The 20,362-nt window shown below is 42.8% G+C and overlaps 1 protein-coding gene across 2 annotated transcripts in view; it reads right to left on the bottom strand.

The window, feature by feature from the left end:
• erg (v-ets avian erythroblastosis virus E26 oncogene homolog) overlaps positions 1-20,362 on the bottom strand; it is a 176,572-nt gene that overhangs the window by 105,240 nt on the left and 50,970 nt on the right. For both annotated transcript variants that reach the window (XM_012956554.2, XM_012956555.2), the window contains exon 2: positions 19,804-19,888. In XM_012956554.2, the coding sequence (XP_012812008.1) occupies positions 19,804-19,888 (85 nt within the window). The remainder of the gene's footprint in view (positions 1-19,803; positions 19,889-20,362) is intronic.

Raw genomic sequence — 20,362 nt, 5'->3', positions numbered from 1 at the left:
AGCCTGTACAGAGAGATACCATAAAACTATGGCAGCATAGGGATTCCCCTGTACTAAGCACAATTCAGCAGGAACAGCCCCCTAAGTTTGCTCATAGCCTGTACAGAGAGATACCATAAAACTATGGCACATAGGGATTCCCCTGTACTAAGCACAATTCAGCAGGAACAGCCCCCTAAGTTTGCTCATAGCCTGTACAGAGAGATACCATAAAACTAAGGCCTGTACTTTCCATTTGCTGACCTTACTTGGCCACTTCTCCCCAGGTTGTTGAAACGGCAGGTGTAGTTAGAGTGCGAATGCCCGACTAGCAGCCCCCGACTCACTGTTGCAGGAGTATTTTGCTGTCCCTCCATAATACAGAGAGGGATATATACAGACAGCTACAGAGCTGGATTCATCATTTCTATAGAACACAGCTCAAGAATTCTAATAAATGGGGTTTTTAGCACAAGCAGCTCGGAGCCTTTGTTTGGGGCAGAGTTTGCCAGCGCCGGGTTTGTGACTCATGTCTCATCGCTTTCATTTTCCACTGGAAATTGGAAAACCAAATGGCCACGGAAAGTCCCCTGCGCTCTCCGTATATTGGTGGCGTTGGCTCGTCAGCCTGGGCAGGGTGTTCAGCAATGTAATGTGCACCATTAGTCAGGCACTATATTTATATGAATAGGCGCTCTGGCCATTGTGGAACTACATGTCCCAACATCCCCTATCATCTAGAACAGAGGTCCCCAACCTTTTTTACTCGTGAGTCAAATGTAAAAAGACTTGGGGAGCAACACAAGCACCATAAAAGTTCATGGAGGAGCCAAATAAGGGCTGTGATTGGCTATTAGGGGCCTCTATGCACCCTATCAGCTTACAGGGGCTTTATTTGGTAGGAAATCTTGTTTTTATTCAACCAAAACTTGCCCCCAAGTCAGGAATTCAAAAATAACTCCCTGGTTTGGGGGCACTGAGAGCAACACCCAAGGGGTTGGGGAGCAACATGTTCCCCCCGAGCCACTGGTTGGGGATCACTGGTCTAGAAGATTAGTATCTCACTGGTAAATGTAGCATTATAGAATGGGTGAATCCCATTGGTTGGACAGGTCTGATTTTAATTTGATCCATGCAAACTGGTTGGTAGCAAGGCCAGGTATGGCACCAAATCCAAAAGCCCGACTGATGTCTGACCAGGGATTGGCCAGGCGTCTATTGGCCTGCTTTAGAAATCTCCATGCCAAATGAGCAGATGGATCAGTATATGGCTAGCCTAAATCCAGCACGCTGTGCCTGGGGGTTAGAGTGCTGCCTAGATTAGAGAGTCAGTACATCTGTGCGTTATTGCAGTCTGAGCATCTGGGGAACAGAGAGCATTAAGGAATAAGGATACAACAAAGGCCGATATGTCTGCACATCTGTTATTCATAATATCATGTGCCTCATTCCACACATGGGGAGACCTGTCCCTTTGCATCGGCGGCACCCAATCCCGGCATTGCTGCCGACCCGCGGGCACTTTTTCACTTACTGTATGCAACTTACCGTCATCTATAACACCAGTCTTTTATTTTAACCAGATATCAGGGATAAGGACTGTTGTTGAACTGTAACTCTCAGCTTGCACTGACAACCTCCATTGCTGATGGTCAGGGGTTGGGTCAGTTCTGGTTTTGCTATCAATAAGCTCTACTTGATATCTCTGCATACCTGGTATATTAAAAAAAAGTACAGCACAGAATTTTGGCCTAATATTGCTTTAAATTGGATTCCAGCATTGCAGGTATATCTTATCCCTAGTCAGCCAGTGTGTGGCTGCCCATATGTACTCAACTGTCTATCATGGAACAGACCATGACACCACAAAGCAGGCTGGTCAGTTACCCAATCAGAATACAAACATAATGGGCTTTTTCATTCTACAGGTATGGGATCCCGTTATCCAAAAAGTTCCAAATTACGGAAAGGCCATCTCCCATAGACTTCATTATAAGCAAATAATTCTAATTTTTAAAAATTATTCCCTTTTTCTCTGTAATAATAAAACAGTAACTGTACTTGATCCCAACTAAGATATAATTACCCCTTATTGGGGGCAGAACAGCCCTATTGGGTTTATTTCATGGTTAAATGATTCCCTTTTCTCTGTAATAATAAAACAGTACCTGTACTTGATCCCAACTAAGATATAATTACCCCTTATTGGGGGCAGAACAGCCCTATTGGGTTTATTTCATGGTTAAATGATTCCCTTTTCTCTGTAATAATAAAACAGTACCTGTACTTGATCCCAACTAAGATATAATTACCCCTTATTGGGGCAGAACAGCCCTATTGGGTTTATTTAATGGTTAAATGATTCCCTTTTCTCTGTAATAATAAAACAGTACCTGTACTTGATCCCAACTAAGATATAATTACCCCTTATTGGGGGCAGAACAGCCTTATTGGGTTTATTTAATGGTTAAATGATTCCCTTTTCTCTGTAATAATAAAACAGTACCTGTACTTGATCCCAACTAAGATATAATTACCCCTTATTGGGGCAGAACAGCCCTATTGGGTTTATTTAATGGTTAAATGATTCCCTTTTCTCTGTAATAATAAAACAGTACCTGTACTTGATCCCAACTAAGATATAATTACCCCTTATTGGGGCAGACATTTACTAGCCAACTGTTAAAGGGGAATTATACCCCCAGAATGAATACTTAACCAACAAATAGGTTCTAAGAAATTAAGTGGCCTATTAAAGAATCTCCCCAAACTGGAATATATATATCAGTAAATATTGCCCTTTTACATCCTTTCCCTTGAGCCGCCATTTAGTGATGGGCTGTGTGCTCCCTCAGAGATCAGCTGACAGGAAGTGATGCAGCTCTAACTGTAACAGGAAGTAGTGTGGGAGTAAAAGGCAGAACTCTGTCCATTCATTGGCTGATGGGGCCTAGCATGTATGTGTGCCTTGGCTTGTTTGTGTGCACTGTGACTCCTATGATCCCAGTATACCTTCTTCCTGCTGATTGGTTGCTATGGGCTACAAGAACATTGCTGCAATGTTACAGCATTGAATCAGCCTCAGACAAGCTTTTGAAGTACTTTAAGTTAAAAACAACCAATGAAATCATTGATAGATATGATAGTGTTAAAAATGAAACACAAATATACTGGCACAGCATTGTGTAACCTCAGTTAATAAAGATATGGACAGTCTGTCCGCATTCTCCAGTCTCACAATAAACAATGTGTTGGGCTGTATAATCCGTGTATCGTTAGGCAAACACACTGTGTTTGTTTTTGTTAATTAACCAATCATTAGAGCAACTGCTAAATATTTGTGCCGGTCACATGTTTGGCAACAAAGCCTTTTCTCTCAGTTATAAAACAAATGTGATTACATTGCTACATTATATTATATTGCTCCCGGGGCTACCTAAAGGTCCCCATACACGGGCCAATCCTAGCTGCCGATATGGGTCCCTTAGACTGGTTCGGCAGCTAATCGGCCCGTGTATGGGGACTACCGACGGGCCTGCCTGACTGATATCTGGCCTGAAATTGGGCAGATATCGATCAGGCAGGTTAAAAAATCTAGTCGGATCGGGGACCACATCGGCTTGTTGATGCGGTTCTCGAACCAACCGCCCCATTGCCGCCAATATAATTCGATCATTTGGCCCCCACCTTAAGGTGGGCGATATCGGAGTAACTCGATTGCGAGTCCCCGAATCCGATGGGAAAATCAAACCTACCCGATTGATATCTGGGCAATTTTAGGCTAGATATTGGTTGGGTAGGCCCGTCGGAGGTTCTCATATATGGGCAGATAGGCTACTGAATCAGTCTAAATATCCAAATCAGCAATCAGCAATTAATCTGCCCTCGTATTGCCACCTTATTCTCAAGGATGAGTTTTCACCATAGACTAGAGCACCACAGTGCCAGAGCATCTTCCAGGGGCACCAACCAAGGACAAATTCACATCAACCCTTTCCTTTTTACGTGATAGGCCTATATAACTCCTATATAACATGAAGCGCTATCTACAGCAAATTCCTGTGAGAGTGCCAGGCTCTCTGTTGGACCTTAGGAGGCCCAGTCCAACACTGGTATACACTACCCAGTCTACCCAATGTAAAATCACTTAGATATTGGGCAGTGGTTCTTAGTATAGAAAAATACTATCAAAGACTGTTGCTACAGTAGATTCAATATGCATGACAGCAGAAGCATGGAATGGCCCTTGAATGACAGCACTCACGGTTGGGTTTCAATAAAAGCCACACAGGAAAAACTCCCCCCCAGAGTTCTAAATTCTGGTTGACCAATGATCCCATGCACACCACCAGCTCTGAGGCCTTCACCAGAGGATTGGTTGGTCTGTGTTTATGGGTGGGATCCCATGAACACCACCAGTTCTGAGGCCTTCACCTGAGGATTGGTTGGTCTGTGTTTATGGGTGGGATCCCATGAACACCATCAGTTCTGAGGCCTTCACCTGAGGATTGGTTGGTCTGTGTTTATGGGTGGGATCCCATGAACACCACCAGTTCTGAGGCCTTCACCTGAGGATTGGTTGGTCTGTGTTTATGGGTGGGATCCCACGAACACCACCAGTTCTGAGGCCTTCACCTGAGGATTGGTTGGTCTGTGTTTATAGGTGGGATCTCACGAACACCACCAGTTCTGAGGCCTTCACCTGAGGATTGGTTGGTCTGTGTTTATGGGTGGGATCCCATGAACACCACCAGTTCTGAGGCCTTCACCTGAGGATTGGTTGGTCTGTGTTTATGGGTGGGATCCCACGAACACCACCAGTTCTGAGGCCTTCACCTGAGGATTGGTTGGTCTGTGTTTATGGGTGGGATCCCACGAACACCACCAGTTCTGAGGCCTTCACCTGAGGATTGGTTGGTCTGTGTTTATGGGTGGGATCCCATGCACACCACCAGTTCTGAGGCCTTCACCTGAGCATTGGTTGGTCTGTGTTTATGGGTGGGATCCCATGAACACCACCAGTTCTGAGGCCTTCACTTGAGGATTGGTTGGTCTGTGTTTATGGGTGGCATCCCATGAGCACCACCAGTTCTGAGGCCTTCACTTGAGGATTGGTTGGTCTGTGTTTATGGGTGGGATCCCATGAACACCACCAGTTCTGAGGCCTTCACCTGAGGATTGGTTGGTCTGTGTTTATGGGTGGGATCCCATGCACACCACCAGTTCTGAGGCCTTCATCTGAGGATTGGTTGGTCTGTGTTTATGGGTGGGCTAACTCTAAGTCACCCAGTACTGAAGAAGCCTAACTCGCCAGGCCCCATTCCATACAAAGCACTTGACCTACAAGTCTTTCAGCTGATGCTTGCCAGCCTTTGCTGGGATGTGTAGGAAAGCTTGCCAGCTACATTGCCGCAAAGTAACTGAACTCATCGTTTTTGGCAGTGGTTGTCAGGCTGATTTGGTTCAAGTCCCTTTTCTGAGAACCAACATTTGGTCAAAGCCTCCTTTGTTCATAACAAGGCTGTAAATATATGAAAGCATTGATGAATCAGCCATAGTTCTACGGAACATTAAGGTCATAAAAGTAGTGTTCACCCCAAATATTGCTCTGGCTTCCAAGGAGGGTTTCTGAGTGCTCAGGAGAGCAAATATGCATGGTCTTTACTTCCCCTTAATGGCCTTCAGACTGAACCATTGTTCTGGGCCTGCCTAGGGGATCCAACATTATGTTCTGTGGCAGCCTATAAATTGTCCAGTTGGGAATGTCCTACCATGCATCCTTTCTGGGAAGCTTCCTGCACACAAAGATAATGGACCACATTGGGTAAAGAAGTGTGCATTCATGCTCTGTACCAGTGCGGCTTAGACCTGTACATCACATGGTCTATAACAGTTTATATTTTAGGGTTTATACCGCATTCGGCAGGGGTGGGCCAATCAAAACAAAGCCGTGCACTGATTAGCTGATTTATGTGGCACTAGCAACAGTATATCCTTAATCCCCGGAATTTTATGACCTGTGACAGATGGAGAGCATAGAAACCAGAGCAGTCTGGCCGCGGCACGTGTTACTGTTTGATGGCAGAAAAGAACCAGTATCCTCATCTAATTTGCCCATTTCTTTCTATTAAAGCCTAAATGTTTGTTTAATACAGAAAGCAAAGTCATATCCATCCGCCAAAAAATACAAAAACTGGTTATAATCTGTCAATGTGATTAAAAATACCCAAATGGAATGGGGTTTTTATTTTGGAGGGGGGGGGTAATTTACTGTTTTATTATTGATTTAATTCAACCAGTGTGCACACTAACCTAGGAGCGTGAAAGAACAGATTGGTGGAGCAAAATATTTGGTTATCTACTCTCTCCTGGCCTCTAACCATGCATTGGCCCTTAGATGTTGTCCTCTCCTGTTACATAGGCATAAACCCATATAATCTGATTGTTGGATCAGATCAGCCCAAGGGATGGCCCAGTTAAGCAGATAAGATTTCAGTGTGTTATTAGTTTTAGTGTAATCTATGCATAAAACCCTAAATTAGTGAATTAGTTACCAAGGATATTAACCCCCATCACAATCCTTGGTGGAACCAGAGCAGATATAATCCCTGTCTGTTTAATTCTTATTTACAAGGTCCTCTTGCCCCAACTTGGGTTCTTCCTAAAGGTGGCCATACACGTAAAGATCGGCTCGCCTGGCGAGGTTGCCAAGTGAGCGGACCTTCTCCCGATATGCCCACCTACGGGTGGGAGATATCGGGGGAATTTAGCCTAATTCGAATTATTAACTGTTAAGGGCGCAGTCGGTTCGGGGACCGCATCAACGAGCCGATGCGGTCCCTGATCCGAACCTGCCAGTCGTTGCTGCCCCTACACGGGCTGATAAGCTGCAGAATTGGTCCAAGGGACCGATATCGGCAGCTACAATCAGCCCATGAATGGCCACCTTAAGGTCTCCTGCCTCAACCACATATCTTCTATTCCAGCCCAAGCTCTATACATACATCTACTCCTCTTCCAAAAGGCTCCAAAAAATTACAGCCCTTTGTACTTTCTGGGGTGGTGATTCCCAACAACATGTTGCTCCCCACCCCCTTTGATGTTGCTCCCAGTACGTTTTGGAAGCATAGAGACGCTGTTTTACTCCAAGCAGAAACTTCTGTAGGTCAGTCGTCCACATGGGGCTACCAAATAGCCAATCACAGCCCTTATTTAGAATCCTCAAGGAATTTTTTCATGCTTGTATGGCTCCCCAACACTTTTTACATCTAAGTGAAGCTCACAACTTAAAAAGGTTGGGGATCCCAGATCTGGGGGATCAACTAACACCACTATATCACTGAGCTACATTAGCCATTCCATACTTGTTATTTATAGAGGCAAACAGGTAGATGGTATCAACTATAGAAGTAAAAATACTTGTTTCACCAACGTATCCATATAATACACACCTGCACTAGCTTCAATGGCTTTGCTATAACTCTAGAAACATATAGGACATGGTATTATGACCAAGTACAGGCTTCATTTCTGTAAGAGTTGAGTATCTAATGCAGTGTAGGCCCTGGAACAGCTCTTGTTTTGAGATGGAAAAGGAGTTAACTATGAATTCCCGAATCAACGGCTGTATTTTCACAGCACCTACAGTAGACTTGGTAGTCACATCCTATAAAAGCAAACATCAACCAGCTGGAATTTCAGGCTGCGGAATGGTTTTCTTCTTAGTTCAACCAGTTTTCTTGATGCTGAATCAAAAAGGAAATGTGATATGTCTACTCCCTCCCCAACTACTATAAATATATGGCTGTAACTTGTAGATACTGAACCCACGGGCTTAACAACAGGGGTAGGGTGGTCACCCAACACCTTCATATGCGGAGCCACATCCTGTGCAGCTAATTAGCAGTTAATTTAGTTGCATGCTGCAGACTGCACTGTCATTTAAATTATTGGCTGATTAGTCTCACACCATATGCATTTCAATTCCGTGCAACTTTAAGTGTTATGGTTGACGTTGGTGGCCTTGAGATGCCGTACTGTTGTACACTGGGGGATGCTTTAGATTTGCCAGTGGGGCCAAGAGCTCACAGCCATACCACAGGAAAAACCATATTAGAAAGTAGGGACTTGTAAAGGAAAACAGAGCTAGGGTTATTCTCCCAAGTCAAGTATTCTCATGTGATCCTACTGAGGGCTACTTCAGGGAAAACCTGCCAGAATGCAAAAAGACACATGAGAACATGTTATGACCTTAATATTTCTCTGTAAGCACAAAGTGTACGGTCTTGCAAATCATTTGCTCCAATTCGTTCATTGCTATCGTAGGTATTGTCGTGTGGCTAAAAGTATCAGGAGAAATGTTTCACAAGAGTTATCCAGACATTCTGGTTAGATTACCAATTGGAACACTCACTGCTGGGTTCCAACCAATCTCTGTAACCAATATTAGCAAAAGAACTATTTGTAAGAACTGTGGGCAGAGTTGGACTTGGGAATCTGGCCAATAAGCGACTCCCCCTTCTGCAGATCATGGGCAGGCAGTAGGCCTGGGGTGGTGGGACACAATAGGACTCCTTCCTGGACTGTTGGGGTTTTATGGGGGAGCAGAGGCAAACAAGCCTAACATCCCCAATGTCAGGCTTTAGATAGAGTGGAGTTTAAAGGTCACCTGTAGTAGACAAATGTTTTTTTTTAGAATCTGGCGGCCTGATTGGATGATCTGGATTTGGCAGATAGCAGCTCTAACTGCCTGCATGCATACTGTAATGCCAACAGTAATGTTTGGTGGAGAAGGAATAATGGTATGGGGATGTTTTCCATGGTTTGGGTTCTTGGTTTCATTGAAAACAAACCTTAAGGCTACAGCCTTCTTGGCAACTGTGTATCTAACTTTGTGGCCACAGTTTGATAAGAGTTCTTTCCATGGTTTGATAAAGGCTCTTTCCCATTTCGCCACAAAGCCTGGTCCATGCAGAATGGGTTTGAGAGATGGCAGTAGAAGAACTTGCCTGCCCTCCACAAAGCCTTGATCTCAGTACAACTAAATACCTGTAAAATGAATTGTAACTCTGGTTACTGATCCCCAACATCAGTGCCCAACCTCACCTATGTGGCTGAATGGAACAGGGTTGGCCTGGGGTGTGAAGGGCCCACCGGAGCTCCTGTCCCAGGGGCCCTACCACGCCCCCCCCCCATAGGGGCCCCCCTAACCCCCCTCGCAGGGCCACCACCCGACTTCCTCCCCTGAGCACATAAATTTGACACGTCAGGGGAGGAGCGTTCGGGAGAGGGTTGGGTCTGGGCCGCCGGGGCTAAGCCCTGCTTGCACTTTACTTGTTGTGCTGGCTGAAATATTTTGACCAGACTGTGTGGAGAGTGCCGACTCTCTAGGCTGTGCACCAAGTAGTAATTCTCTGGAGGATGTAAGGGTGTGCTGGTGTAAATATTTTTCCCATTCTCCCGGGGGCCCACAAGAGCTGGGGCCCACCGGGATTTTTCCCGGTGTCCCGGTGGCCCAGTCCGACCCTGGAATGGAAACAAATTCCACCAACAAAGTTCCAAATCTAGTGGAGCCTTCCCAGAAGAGTAGGGTGGTTATAGCAGCAAAGGGAAAGCAACTTCATACTAATTCCTTAGGTCTGGGAGTAAGATGGTGGAGATACCTTTTGCCCTAGAACCTTTAAAAGTAAGATTCCATACAATATAATGCAGATTGTAGATTTCTCTCCTAATTTGCCCAATGTAATGATCCTAGACAGACCTGTGCACAGAGGACGGGCTATAAGGCAGCAGAGCGGAGCTGCTAAAACACGTTATACCGACATGAACTTCTGCACCAAAGTTCACAGGAAATTGCTGGCATTGAACTAATTTCACACTTTCTTTTAGCGCAAAGCAAATAGTTTGGCTTTTGCACAAATCCAGAATCGTTTCTTCTCCATTTGTTTTAACTTTGTCCAGATTTTTCGGCCTGAAATCTAACAGATGCTCACTTTCAAATATGACAATTTCTGTGCCTGTTGGGCTGTGCCCGGCCGCTCCGGCAACACAGGGATATTGTGCGTTTGCACAGTGCCACTTTGGGAGTCGAGTAACTGGGGTTTCAGATATTCCTGGAAGCGGAGAACATTAAAAAGTAATATTAGGCTTTAGGGCTTGCGTTCCCTACATAATCAGGCACAGGTCCAGAAGTCCTACAAGAAATGGTTTTCATAAAATCACAGCTTTAAATGAAGATGAATTAGAAGAATCCCAAACTGAGCGGAGAACTGTGCGCACAAACATAAACAGTCCGTGCTGAGATTTATTGCACCAAATGGATCATTTCTCATTTTGCAGAAAAAATGAACAATAATTGGAAGTATTTAATATATATTTTGCCAATTTTGATTTGTGAGTCTGTCTCCAACTAACAACAAAGCTCTAGTCAGGAGGATTATCAGAATAATCAAAGAACTAGATCAATTTGGAACAATCAAATGTATTAAATATATTTTAACAACATATGCATTTGGACGAGGGGGGGTAACAGATCACTAGGACTAATATCTTTATGGGCACTAATAATTATTAGCCTTTATTCCTACATCACCAAAATACTATGCAGTAGACCAATGTCTTATCAGCTTTTATTCCTATATCACCAACATATTATTTAGTAGACCAATGTCGTATTAGTCATATTCCTGTGGAGCCAGCATATTATTCAGTGGACAAATGTCTTATTAGCCGAATTCCTATAGCACCAACATATTATTCAGTAGACCAATGTCTTAATAGCCTTTATTCCTATAGCACCAACATATTATTCAGTAGACCAATGTCTTACTAGCCTTTATTCTTATAGCACCAACGTATTATTCAGTAGACCAATGTCTTACTAGCCTTTATTCTTATAGCACCAACATATTATTTAGTAGACCAATGTCGTATTAGTGATATTCCTGTGGAGCCAGCATATTATTCAGTGGACCAATGCCTTATTAGCTGTATTCCTATGGAGCCAACATATTATTCAGTGGACCAATGTCTTACTAGCCTTTATTCCTATAGCACCAACATATTATTCAGTAGACCAATGTCTTCTTAGCCTTTATTCCTATAGCGCCGACATATTATTCAGTGGACCAATGTCTTACTAGCCTTTATTCCTATAGCACCAACATATTATTCAGTAGACCAATGTCTTCTTAGCCTTTATCCCTATAGCGCCGACATATTATTCAGTGGACCAATGTCTTAATAGCCGTATTCCTATTAGTCCAACATTTTATTCAGTGGACCAGTGCCTTGTTAGTCTTTATTCCTATGGAGCCAACATATTATTCAGTGGACCAATGTCTTATTAGCCTTATTCCTATTAGTCCAACATTTTATTCAGTGGACCAGTGCCTTGTTAGTCTTTATTCCTATGGAGCCAACATATTATTCAGTGGACCAATGTCTTATTAGCCTTATTCCTATTAGTCCAACATTTTATTCAGTGGACCAGTGCCTTGTTAGTCTTTATTCCTATGGAGCCAACATATTATTCAGTGGACCAATGTCTTATTAGCCTTTATTCCTATGGAGCCAACATATTATTCAGTGGACCAAAGCCTTTATTCTTATTATAGGAAATAATTTACTAAATATCCATTCAGAATGTGGTTTTCATTTGCGAAAACCAAAGTAAAAAAAAAAATTATTATAATTATTGAGCAGTGCATTTTTTTTTTAATGTAAATCTCCACAAAAAGTCAGCCGGAGCTTTAATGATCATGTCGCACTGCGTGGCAAATCCCCCATATTGTTTGATACACTCGCCATGCTCGCTGCCACCATTATAAAAGCAAGCTCTTCTAATAAAAAACAATGGTAAAGCCTGTTGCAAATAAAACTAAAAGCCTTCAAAGCTAGATTTAGCATATCAAAGGAAGGCTCTTATTTCACTTTCTTGAGCAAAAATGCTGAAATATTTCATCATCAATCACAAGCTCCGGCTTCCCAAAAACTGGGGCTTTATGTAACGAGATGCTGCCTGTGGGTTGAAAGAAAACTCGAGCCATAATCCAGAATTGTTTTTTTTCTTTTTGCGTTTTGGCATCGTGATGTTGTAAACAAACACAAGTAACGTGGCCCCTTTGGCAGTTGGATTCCTGGAATGGGGACCTCTCTCTCTCCGATCTGCGCCTTTAGGGGGGGGGGGAGTTTCATGATCTTTAAGCAAAAAAGAGCCGAAATTCCATCCAAGGAAAATGGCTTGAAATGATAAAATAAGCAGGGAAAGATATACCCAGAAAGAGGTTTAGTTTGCAGGTGGCGGGGTTTTGCTGAGCTTCTTGAATTTCCCTGAAGGCAGAAATTTGCTGTAAATTACTGGCTTTACGCTCAAAAGTGCTGTTATGTAAATATTATCTGTTCTGTAATGCGAGCGCAACCCGCAGGAGCGCTGGGTAATTCCCTGAAATAGGAGAGCAACTGCCGGCTGAGTGCTAAGTGCCTTGCTAGGCTCTATGGGATGTTACAGGGTAACTATATGTGTAGCAAGATGGAACCTAGGAAATCCTACATGGGTTGCAGATAGCACTTCCGACCTTTGTGTTCTGAATGATCTGTATCATAAATATAGTATGTATGTATGTATATCTTTATTTATAAAGTGCTACTTATGTACGCAGCGCTGTACAGTAGGATACATTAATACAAACAGGGGGTTATTAAGATAATAATAGATAAATACAAAGTATAACAATAAATACAAATAAATAAATACAAATAAATACAAGATACAGTTGCAATAAGTTAAGAGTCAAAGACTCTTTGAGGTCCCTGCCCCATAGAGCTTACAATCTAGATAGTTAGTTAGATAGTTAGAAACTAAGGGATATATTTATCATGCTGTGTAAAAAGTGGAGTAAAGCATTACTGGTGATCTTACCCAGAGCAACCAATCAGCAATTAGATTTTAACAGTTAGAAAATCAAATCAAAGCATCTGATTGGCTGTTATATACAACATCACCGGTGATGTTTTACTCCACTTTTTACACAGCATGATAAATATACCCCTAAAGGTGCCCATATACGGGCCGACTCTAGCTGCCGATATAGGTCCCTTAGACTGATTCGGCAGCTTATCGGCCTGTGTATGGGCACTACAGACGGGCCTGCCCGACCGATATCTGGCCTGAAATCAGCCAGATCTCAATCGGGCAGGTTAGAAAATCTAGTCGGACTGGGGACCGCATCGGCTCGTTGACGTGGTCCCCGGACCGACTTTTTCTATGCCCATCGTTATAATTTGATTGTTTGACCCCATGGCCAAACGATCAAATTACCCTGGATTCTCCCGATATCGCTCACCCGTAGGTGGGGATATTGGGAGAAGATCCGCTCGCTTGGCAACATCGTCAAGCGGGCGGATCAGCCCATGTATAGGGACCTTAAGCCATAAAGCAGGATGGAAGGAAGGAAAATCCTTATAGAGAAGAGCCATCTGTGTAAGCATAAGTGGGAAATAGGTGTAACTCCCACCTAGGTGTAGGGATGCCCTGTAAGTGAGGTGGAGGTCCCCGTTGAGACAGGCAAGTCAGGTTTTTGGTTTACTAATGGTAGGGGGAATACATAGGTGTACTCAAAAGGTTAGGAAGGGAAAGCTTCAGTGGAAAGAACCCTGGGTAAGATCAGACCTCAGATGAAGCCCAGTAAGTAAACAAGTACTAGGAAGAGGTTGGCTAGATCCTATGAGGAGTGAAAGATAGGGCTATTTAGTAGAGCAGCCTAAAGCTCCAGTAGGTTAGTACCCTCGGTGGGCTTCACCAGTATAGGGACATGTTTGAGCCATGTAACATTGTTTCACAGACAAAGCAACATGGTGGGCATTCCAGTGAAACCTTTCCAGGGAAACAGAACTTATGTCATTGATGACATTCTAGTTTCCAAGCAGTAAATTCTGGAATTCTAGATTCTGGAACCTTCATTAACAAAAGACATTAGTTGACAAGAATGTGTATTCTGTAACCAGGAGTAATCAAACTGACAAGAGTACAGGTATGGGACCTGTTATCCAGCATGCTAGAGACCTGGGGGGTTTCAGATAAGGGATCGTTCCGTAATTTAGATCTCATATTTTGTCTACTAAAAAATAATTGAAACATGAAATAAACCCAATAGGGCTGTTCTGCCCCCAATAAGGGGTAATTATATCTTAGTTGGGATCAAGTACAGGTACTGTTTTATTATTACAGAGAAAAGGGAATCATTTAACCATGAAATAAACCCAATAGGGCTGTTCTGCCCCAATAAGGGGTAATTATATCTTAGTTGGGATCAATAACAGGTACTGTTTTATTATTACAGAGAAAAGGGAATCATTTAACCATGAAATAAACCCAATAGGGCTGTTCTGCCCCAATAAGGGGTAATTATATCTTAGTTGGGATCAAGTACAGGTACTGTTTTATTATTACAGAGAAAAGGGAATCATTTAACCATTAAATAAACCCAATAGGGCTGTTCTGCCCCCAATAAGGGGTAATTATATCTTAGTTGGGATCAAGTACAGGTACGGTTTTATTATTACAGAGAAAAAACACAAACCCTACTCTATCCCCAATAACAGAGGATACCTGTGTATGCTAAGAACTATAATTCAGTAATAGCTGGGGGGGGGGTAAAGGTTACCCATCTTGGTGCCTTGTCAGAGCAGGAGTTCGGGGGGGATTCACAAGCTGTGTTCTTTCCCTATGTTGGCAACAGATCATTAACATTCTCAGCCCTTTAGATTCTTTAATAAAGAAGAGGAACGAGCACATTGCTCTGACCATCTGCATCGCATTGTCTGGAGAAGTTGAAAATCCTCCTTTGAGTCTGTAGGGATCACATTTGCGTACAGATGGGAGTCAAATAATTTCCAGATTAGACAGTAATAAAATTGCTTGTGCCCAACGCTCTTATCTTTTACCATGTTTGTCTGAAGGCTTCTACTGGTACAAGACAAACATGTCCTTCATCCCCAGTCAACTGTGGTCATTAAACCCAGTAATTAAACACATGAAATGGGCAATATTGCCAACATACCCGTATTTGTGGGAAGGCCACAAAGGCCTGGGCCAAGGGCGGCGTGATTTTAGGGACTGCATGCCGCCCAACCAAATTTGTTTGTTCCCGGAGCACCGGGGACCGGATGATGAGGAGCGGGAGCAACATGGGGCAGTGGGGAAGCGGTGAGGAGGACTTAAGGAGAGAAACTACTGCGCGTACACAGGGGGGGGGGCATGACATAAGGTGGCATAGGGGTGCCCAAACTATAAATTCAAGGCTGAATGCATGGCCTACTGGAATTTGTATTGGCTTGGCTGCTGTAAAGGTGGCATTTAACTCATGTTTAACTGAGTCCAGGGTCAGACTGGGCCTCCGGGAAAATACCCAGTGGGCCCCAGCGGCCCAGACCCAACCCAACCCTATTGCTGCTTCCTCTGGCCTCCGATGTCCTCCCCTGACACGTTTCACAAACGGGCCCATGCGGGGGGTTTAGGGGTGTGCGGCAGGGGACATGGCCAGAGGAGGCACCTTGGGGGGTGTGGGGCCCCTGGGGCGGCAGCCCCAGTAGGCGATGCACCCCCCAGTCCGACCCTACATGAGTCTACCTATCTAACCTATCATTGAATGCCAGCCAGCATCAAACTGGGTGTCCAAGGCCCACTGGGGCTGCTGCGGGGCCCCCACCTTATTTTTACCACATTTACTAAACACAGAAACATCTAAATCCATTATCAAAACAAAATCAGTGCGTGAAATCATCAGAATGCATTTGACTTTGAGTTGTTAGAGCTCAGTGCTGGGTCTGGGCACCGCACATTGTAAATCCATGCAAGTTATAGGGGGATTAGCCTTTCTATAATAAAAAAGAGGTTGCTCCATTGACAGCATGTGTATTTTTTTACAGAGTATGCATTGCTGGCGCTCGGGGAAAAATACTGATGTATAATAAATCTGGCAAAAAAGACAAAAAAAGAGCGGCCCTTGATCTTCTTACTAATATTCTGCTCCTGTCAACAAAAGCCAAACTATAATAAAGAGGTGAAGACATAAAGCAGTAAATTACAGAGTCAATGACACGTCTGTAGATCCACCCATGTGGCAACCAGCGCCGCTAGAGACGGGACTTTTGGGTCAGGTTCTGCAGTATTTTCTAAATCTAACCCAGAGCCGTATTCCTATTCTCCCTGTCTGTGTCCCAGCCACTGCTTTCTGTTTTATTTTATTGCTTATTTTTCTTAAAAAAAGGAATTTTTAGCGGTGGCCACAAACAGACCAGATCCAACTCTTTCAACACTGTTGGCTCGGTCGCTTTCTGATTTCATCTGTTATCAAGTAAGAAATCTGGCTTTTGTGGGGCAACAGAAGCCTTTAGCCTAGAGATAAGAATGTTCCGTGGGCCTTTGGGGAGAAAGATTTAGAACAAATTTCAAGGTTCGTCTATCGAGGGTTTAATTCAGCGAGGTCATGGTGGACAGTACAGTATCTAGTAGTGGGGAGTCTAAAGCAAGTGAGCGATCTTGAAAACCGTCCACCACTCAAATCCAATTCTTCAGTTCAACTGTGTATTCTGGGAAAAGGGAAATCGTTTTTAACAATTAGAATTATTTGCTTATTATGGAGTCCTTGGGAGATGGCCTTTCCATAATTCAGGTAAACGAACAAAGGACCTTATACGCACACCCTTAACTCTCCTCAAAAATTCGCGCTCGGTGCTCACTGCGGGGGGATCGGCACCCTCCCAAAGAATCCAAATAGAAAAAGGCAATGGCACTCAAGAGCTACAAACGGGACTAGCCCTTTAGATACTTTATTATGCTTGACAAAGGGGTTGTTTTGCCCCGAAACGTTGCACTTCCATAATACTTTCCGTAATTCAGAACATTCTGGACAACGAGTTTCCAGATAAGGGATCCCATACCTGTATTATACTGGTGTTAGCGACAGTATGGGTCTACCTACAACACATATCCTCAGCCTTTACTATTAACCTACAACTCAACCCAGACCAACGAACTACAGATTGTTGAACAATTCCCTGCAATTTTCCTGCTTTATCAAAACTTCCCCGGCCCTAATATTTCCTGGCAGTTGACAAATTGATGCCTTTGTCAAACCCGACAGCCTTGCCAGTGAGATCTGAATGACAGATTAATCAACCTTTATAAATGTGTTGTAAAATATATATATATGGCCGCAGTATATATTAATGCATTATAACTGGGCTCGCGTTCTGGTAAAAGCTATATTTTGGCTCAGTTGGGTGAAACGAGGAAACCACAAATTGTAGTTGTGTTTGTAGGTTTTGTTGGCTGGTAAATGTAGGCACGGCCTCGGGAGCCATGATGGAAACAACATGTTGTCGGATAATGTCTAAACGAGACTCAGCGGGCTGATTGAAATCATTTTTTTTTTTTATTATTGTTTTTGTCTGTTTTTAAATTCAGCCAAAACCGGTTCATTTTATACTGATCGTATTAAGGACTATGCTAGGTTTCTGTTTATATATATATATATATATGTATTTAATATATATATGTAGCAGAGTGAAACACCAGAAACCAATCAGCAGCTAGCAATTAATGGAATGCTGTTTGAAAGCAAGCATCTCATTGGTTGCTATGGTTGCTACACCTGGAGGGGGCAAACGTTACGCCAATTACACTGAACCCTTAGATTCTTCTAAAATGCTTTCTGCAAATATTTTTCAAGTCACATGATGATTAAATTATGCTACAAGTGAAACGATATTGACTTCCCCCAGTACAAGAACTTCACCCCATAGAAGAATACAATTGCAATCATACTTTCCTTAAATATCTCTGTTTGCATAGTCATTCAGAGCAAATGTACATATATTTGTTTTATATTTTATAATTATAAAATGGTTATAATATCATTGGCACCCCTTCCGCCATCTTGGGATTTTCAATAACACAAGAAGCGCTTATTCTTTTGGAGCAGACATATTGTTATATAAATCTAGGTCAAAGCAGTTGACAGATACAGTCCCACAGTATACAATACAAGGCACTAGGGCAGATATAGAATAGACATAGTAACATAGTAAGTTGGGTTGAATAAAGGCACAGTTCCATCAAGTTCAACCTTAATGCCTATATATAACCTGCCTGCTAATATACAAGGCAATCAAATGTACAAGGCAATACAACATCTTCCCTTGGGTATCCTTGCCATAGATTAGAGTAGTAATATCAGTGTAAAGTCTACGGTTCCAGGTTACACAAGTTTCTATGCACATGGTACGCCCCAGCATGGAAAGGACTAGATCAAATTTGATACTACTGACCAAAGGAGCCTTTACTCTTTACAGCTGCCCCAAAACCTGTATGTTGCCTAGAAACATACTTTCCCCATTCAAACATATTAAATGGATACTCCAAATCCAAACAAAACAAAAACATTTATTTTACCAATATATTAATTTAAAGATTTAAAGTTAATTGTATTTACTTTTAAAAGCAGCATCTGATCTTTACTATGGGGGCTACCTGTCCTGAATACATATACGGGTATGGGACCTGTTATCCAGAATGCTCGGGACCTTAAGTCTACCAAAAATCATTTCAATATTGAATAAACCCAATAGGGCTGTTCTGCCCCCAATAAGGGGTAATTATATCTTAGTTGGGATCTAGTACAGGTACTGTTTTATTATTACAGAGAAAAGGGAATCATTTAACCATTAAATAAACCCAATAGGACTGTTCTGCCCCCAATAAGGGGTAATTATATCTTAGTTGGGATCAAGTACAGGTACTGTTTTATTATTACAGAGAAAAGGGAATCATTTAACCATTAAATAAACCCAATAGGGCTGTTCTGCCCCCAATAAGGGGTAATTATATCTTAGTTGGGATCAAGTACAGGTACTGTTTTATTATTACAGAGAAAAGGGAATCATTTAACCATTAAATAAACCCAATAGGGCTGTTCTGCCCCCAATAAGGGGCAATTATATCTTAGTTGGGATCAAGTACAGGTACTGTTTTATTATTACAGAGAAAAGGGAATCATTTTTAATAATTAGAATTATTTGCTTATAGTGGAGTCTAAGGGAGATGGTCTTTCCGTAATTCTGAACTTTCTGGGTTTCTGGATAAGGGATCCCGTATCTGTACCATTGAAACAAGGTAGCAGTAGTTGGCTATCCTTCAGCCAAAACTCCAATTCTCACAATACTGTGCATCCTTCTTTGGCCCTCCCTCTATTACTTACAAACTATGAATGTATATTGGACATTTTTCTTAGCTTTCATTAGTTAAAGGTTGAATTCATTGGGCGGAGTTCCACTTGCCAGTAGGGAATGTGCATAGCTTATTAAGTATTTGTTATAATGAAATATTTGTATTGAAAAGCAGACCAGTGAATTATACCTAGGCGATATCCCAGGCGATATCGGGCGAATTTAGGCTAATTCGGTCGTTTGACCCTGGGGCCAAACGATCGAATTATAACAACGGTAATAGGCGCAGTCGGTTCGGGGACTGCATCAACGAGCCGATGCGGTCCCCGATCCGACTACATTTTTTAACCTGCCTGATCGATATCTGCTCAATTTCAGGCCAGATATCGGTCGGGCAGGCCCGCTATTGCTGCGCCTACACGGGCCGATAAGCTGCCGAATCAGTCTAAGGGACCGATATCGGCAGCTACAATCGGCCGTGTATGGCCAACTGTAGCTATTGCCTATTTCTTCCTTATACAGTATTCTCAGTTGATAATATCCCAATATCACAGGGAGTAGATTATAGGTGAAATGTAGAAAAGTACGGTCACTCACTTTGATATGAGCCGATGGGTCTGGAACAGTCTGAATCATGTCCTTATTCCAGTCCGGATTACATACCACACAGTCCCAGGGATAGCTGGAAGGCAAGGGATACAGACGTGAGCCTTAAGGAACCAGTTGGAGAAACAGTGATAAATTAGCAGCACATTCTTGCCTGAAAGAAATCCTTTCTTGTATAAGTAGAAATATAAAACCACAGCACATCCAAAATATTTCAGTTAGAGGTCGGCGTTTGTTAACGTTGGGCCTGAAAAATATTTCCAAGAGCCTCAAAACTAGCGAGAGCGCGTCCCAGTGGTTCTGTGTTTGTATATGAACCTTATCTCTGTCACTGCTGTATAATTCATAGGGTTCTAAGGAAAATAAACAGAACAGAACCCTCCTGCTTATCTGTGCAGCTAATATGAAATAGCCTCCGTTAGTCAGGGGGCTTAGACAGTGGAAAAAAAAACCCTACATTCTCTGTTGGCGATCAGATTAGAGTAAAACACACTTTTTGTCCCAGTAGAGAAAGTCAGAAAGGAGCACAAATCCACTCAAATGACAGACG

The sequence above is a fragment of the Xenopus tropicalis genome, chromosome 2 (assembly GCF_000004195.4).
Source record: "Xenopus tropicalis strain Nigerian chromosome 2, UCB_Xtro_10.0, whole genome shotgun sequence".
In the NCBI taxonomy this organism is placed as follows: Eukaryota; Metazoa; Chordata; class Amphibia; order Anura; family Pipidae; genus Xenopus; species Xenopus tropicalis.
This window is presented reverse-complemented; position numbering and strand designations above follow the sequence as displayed.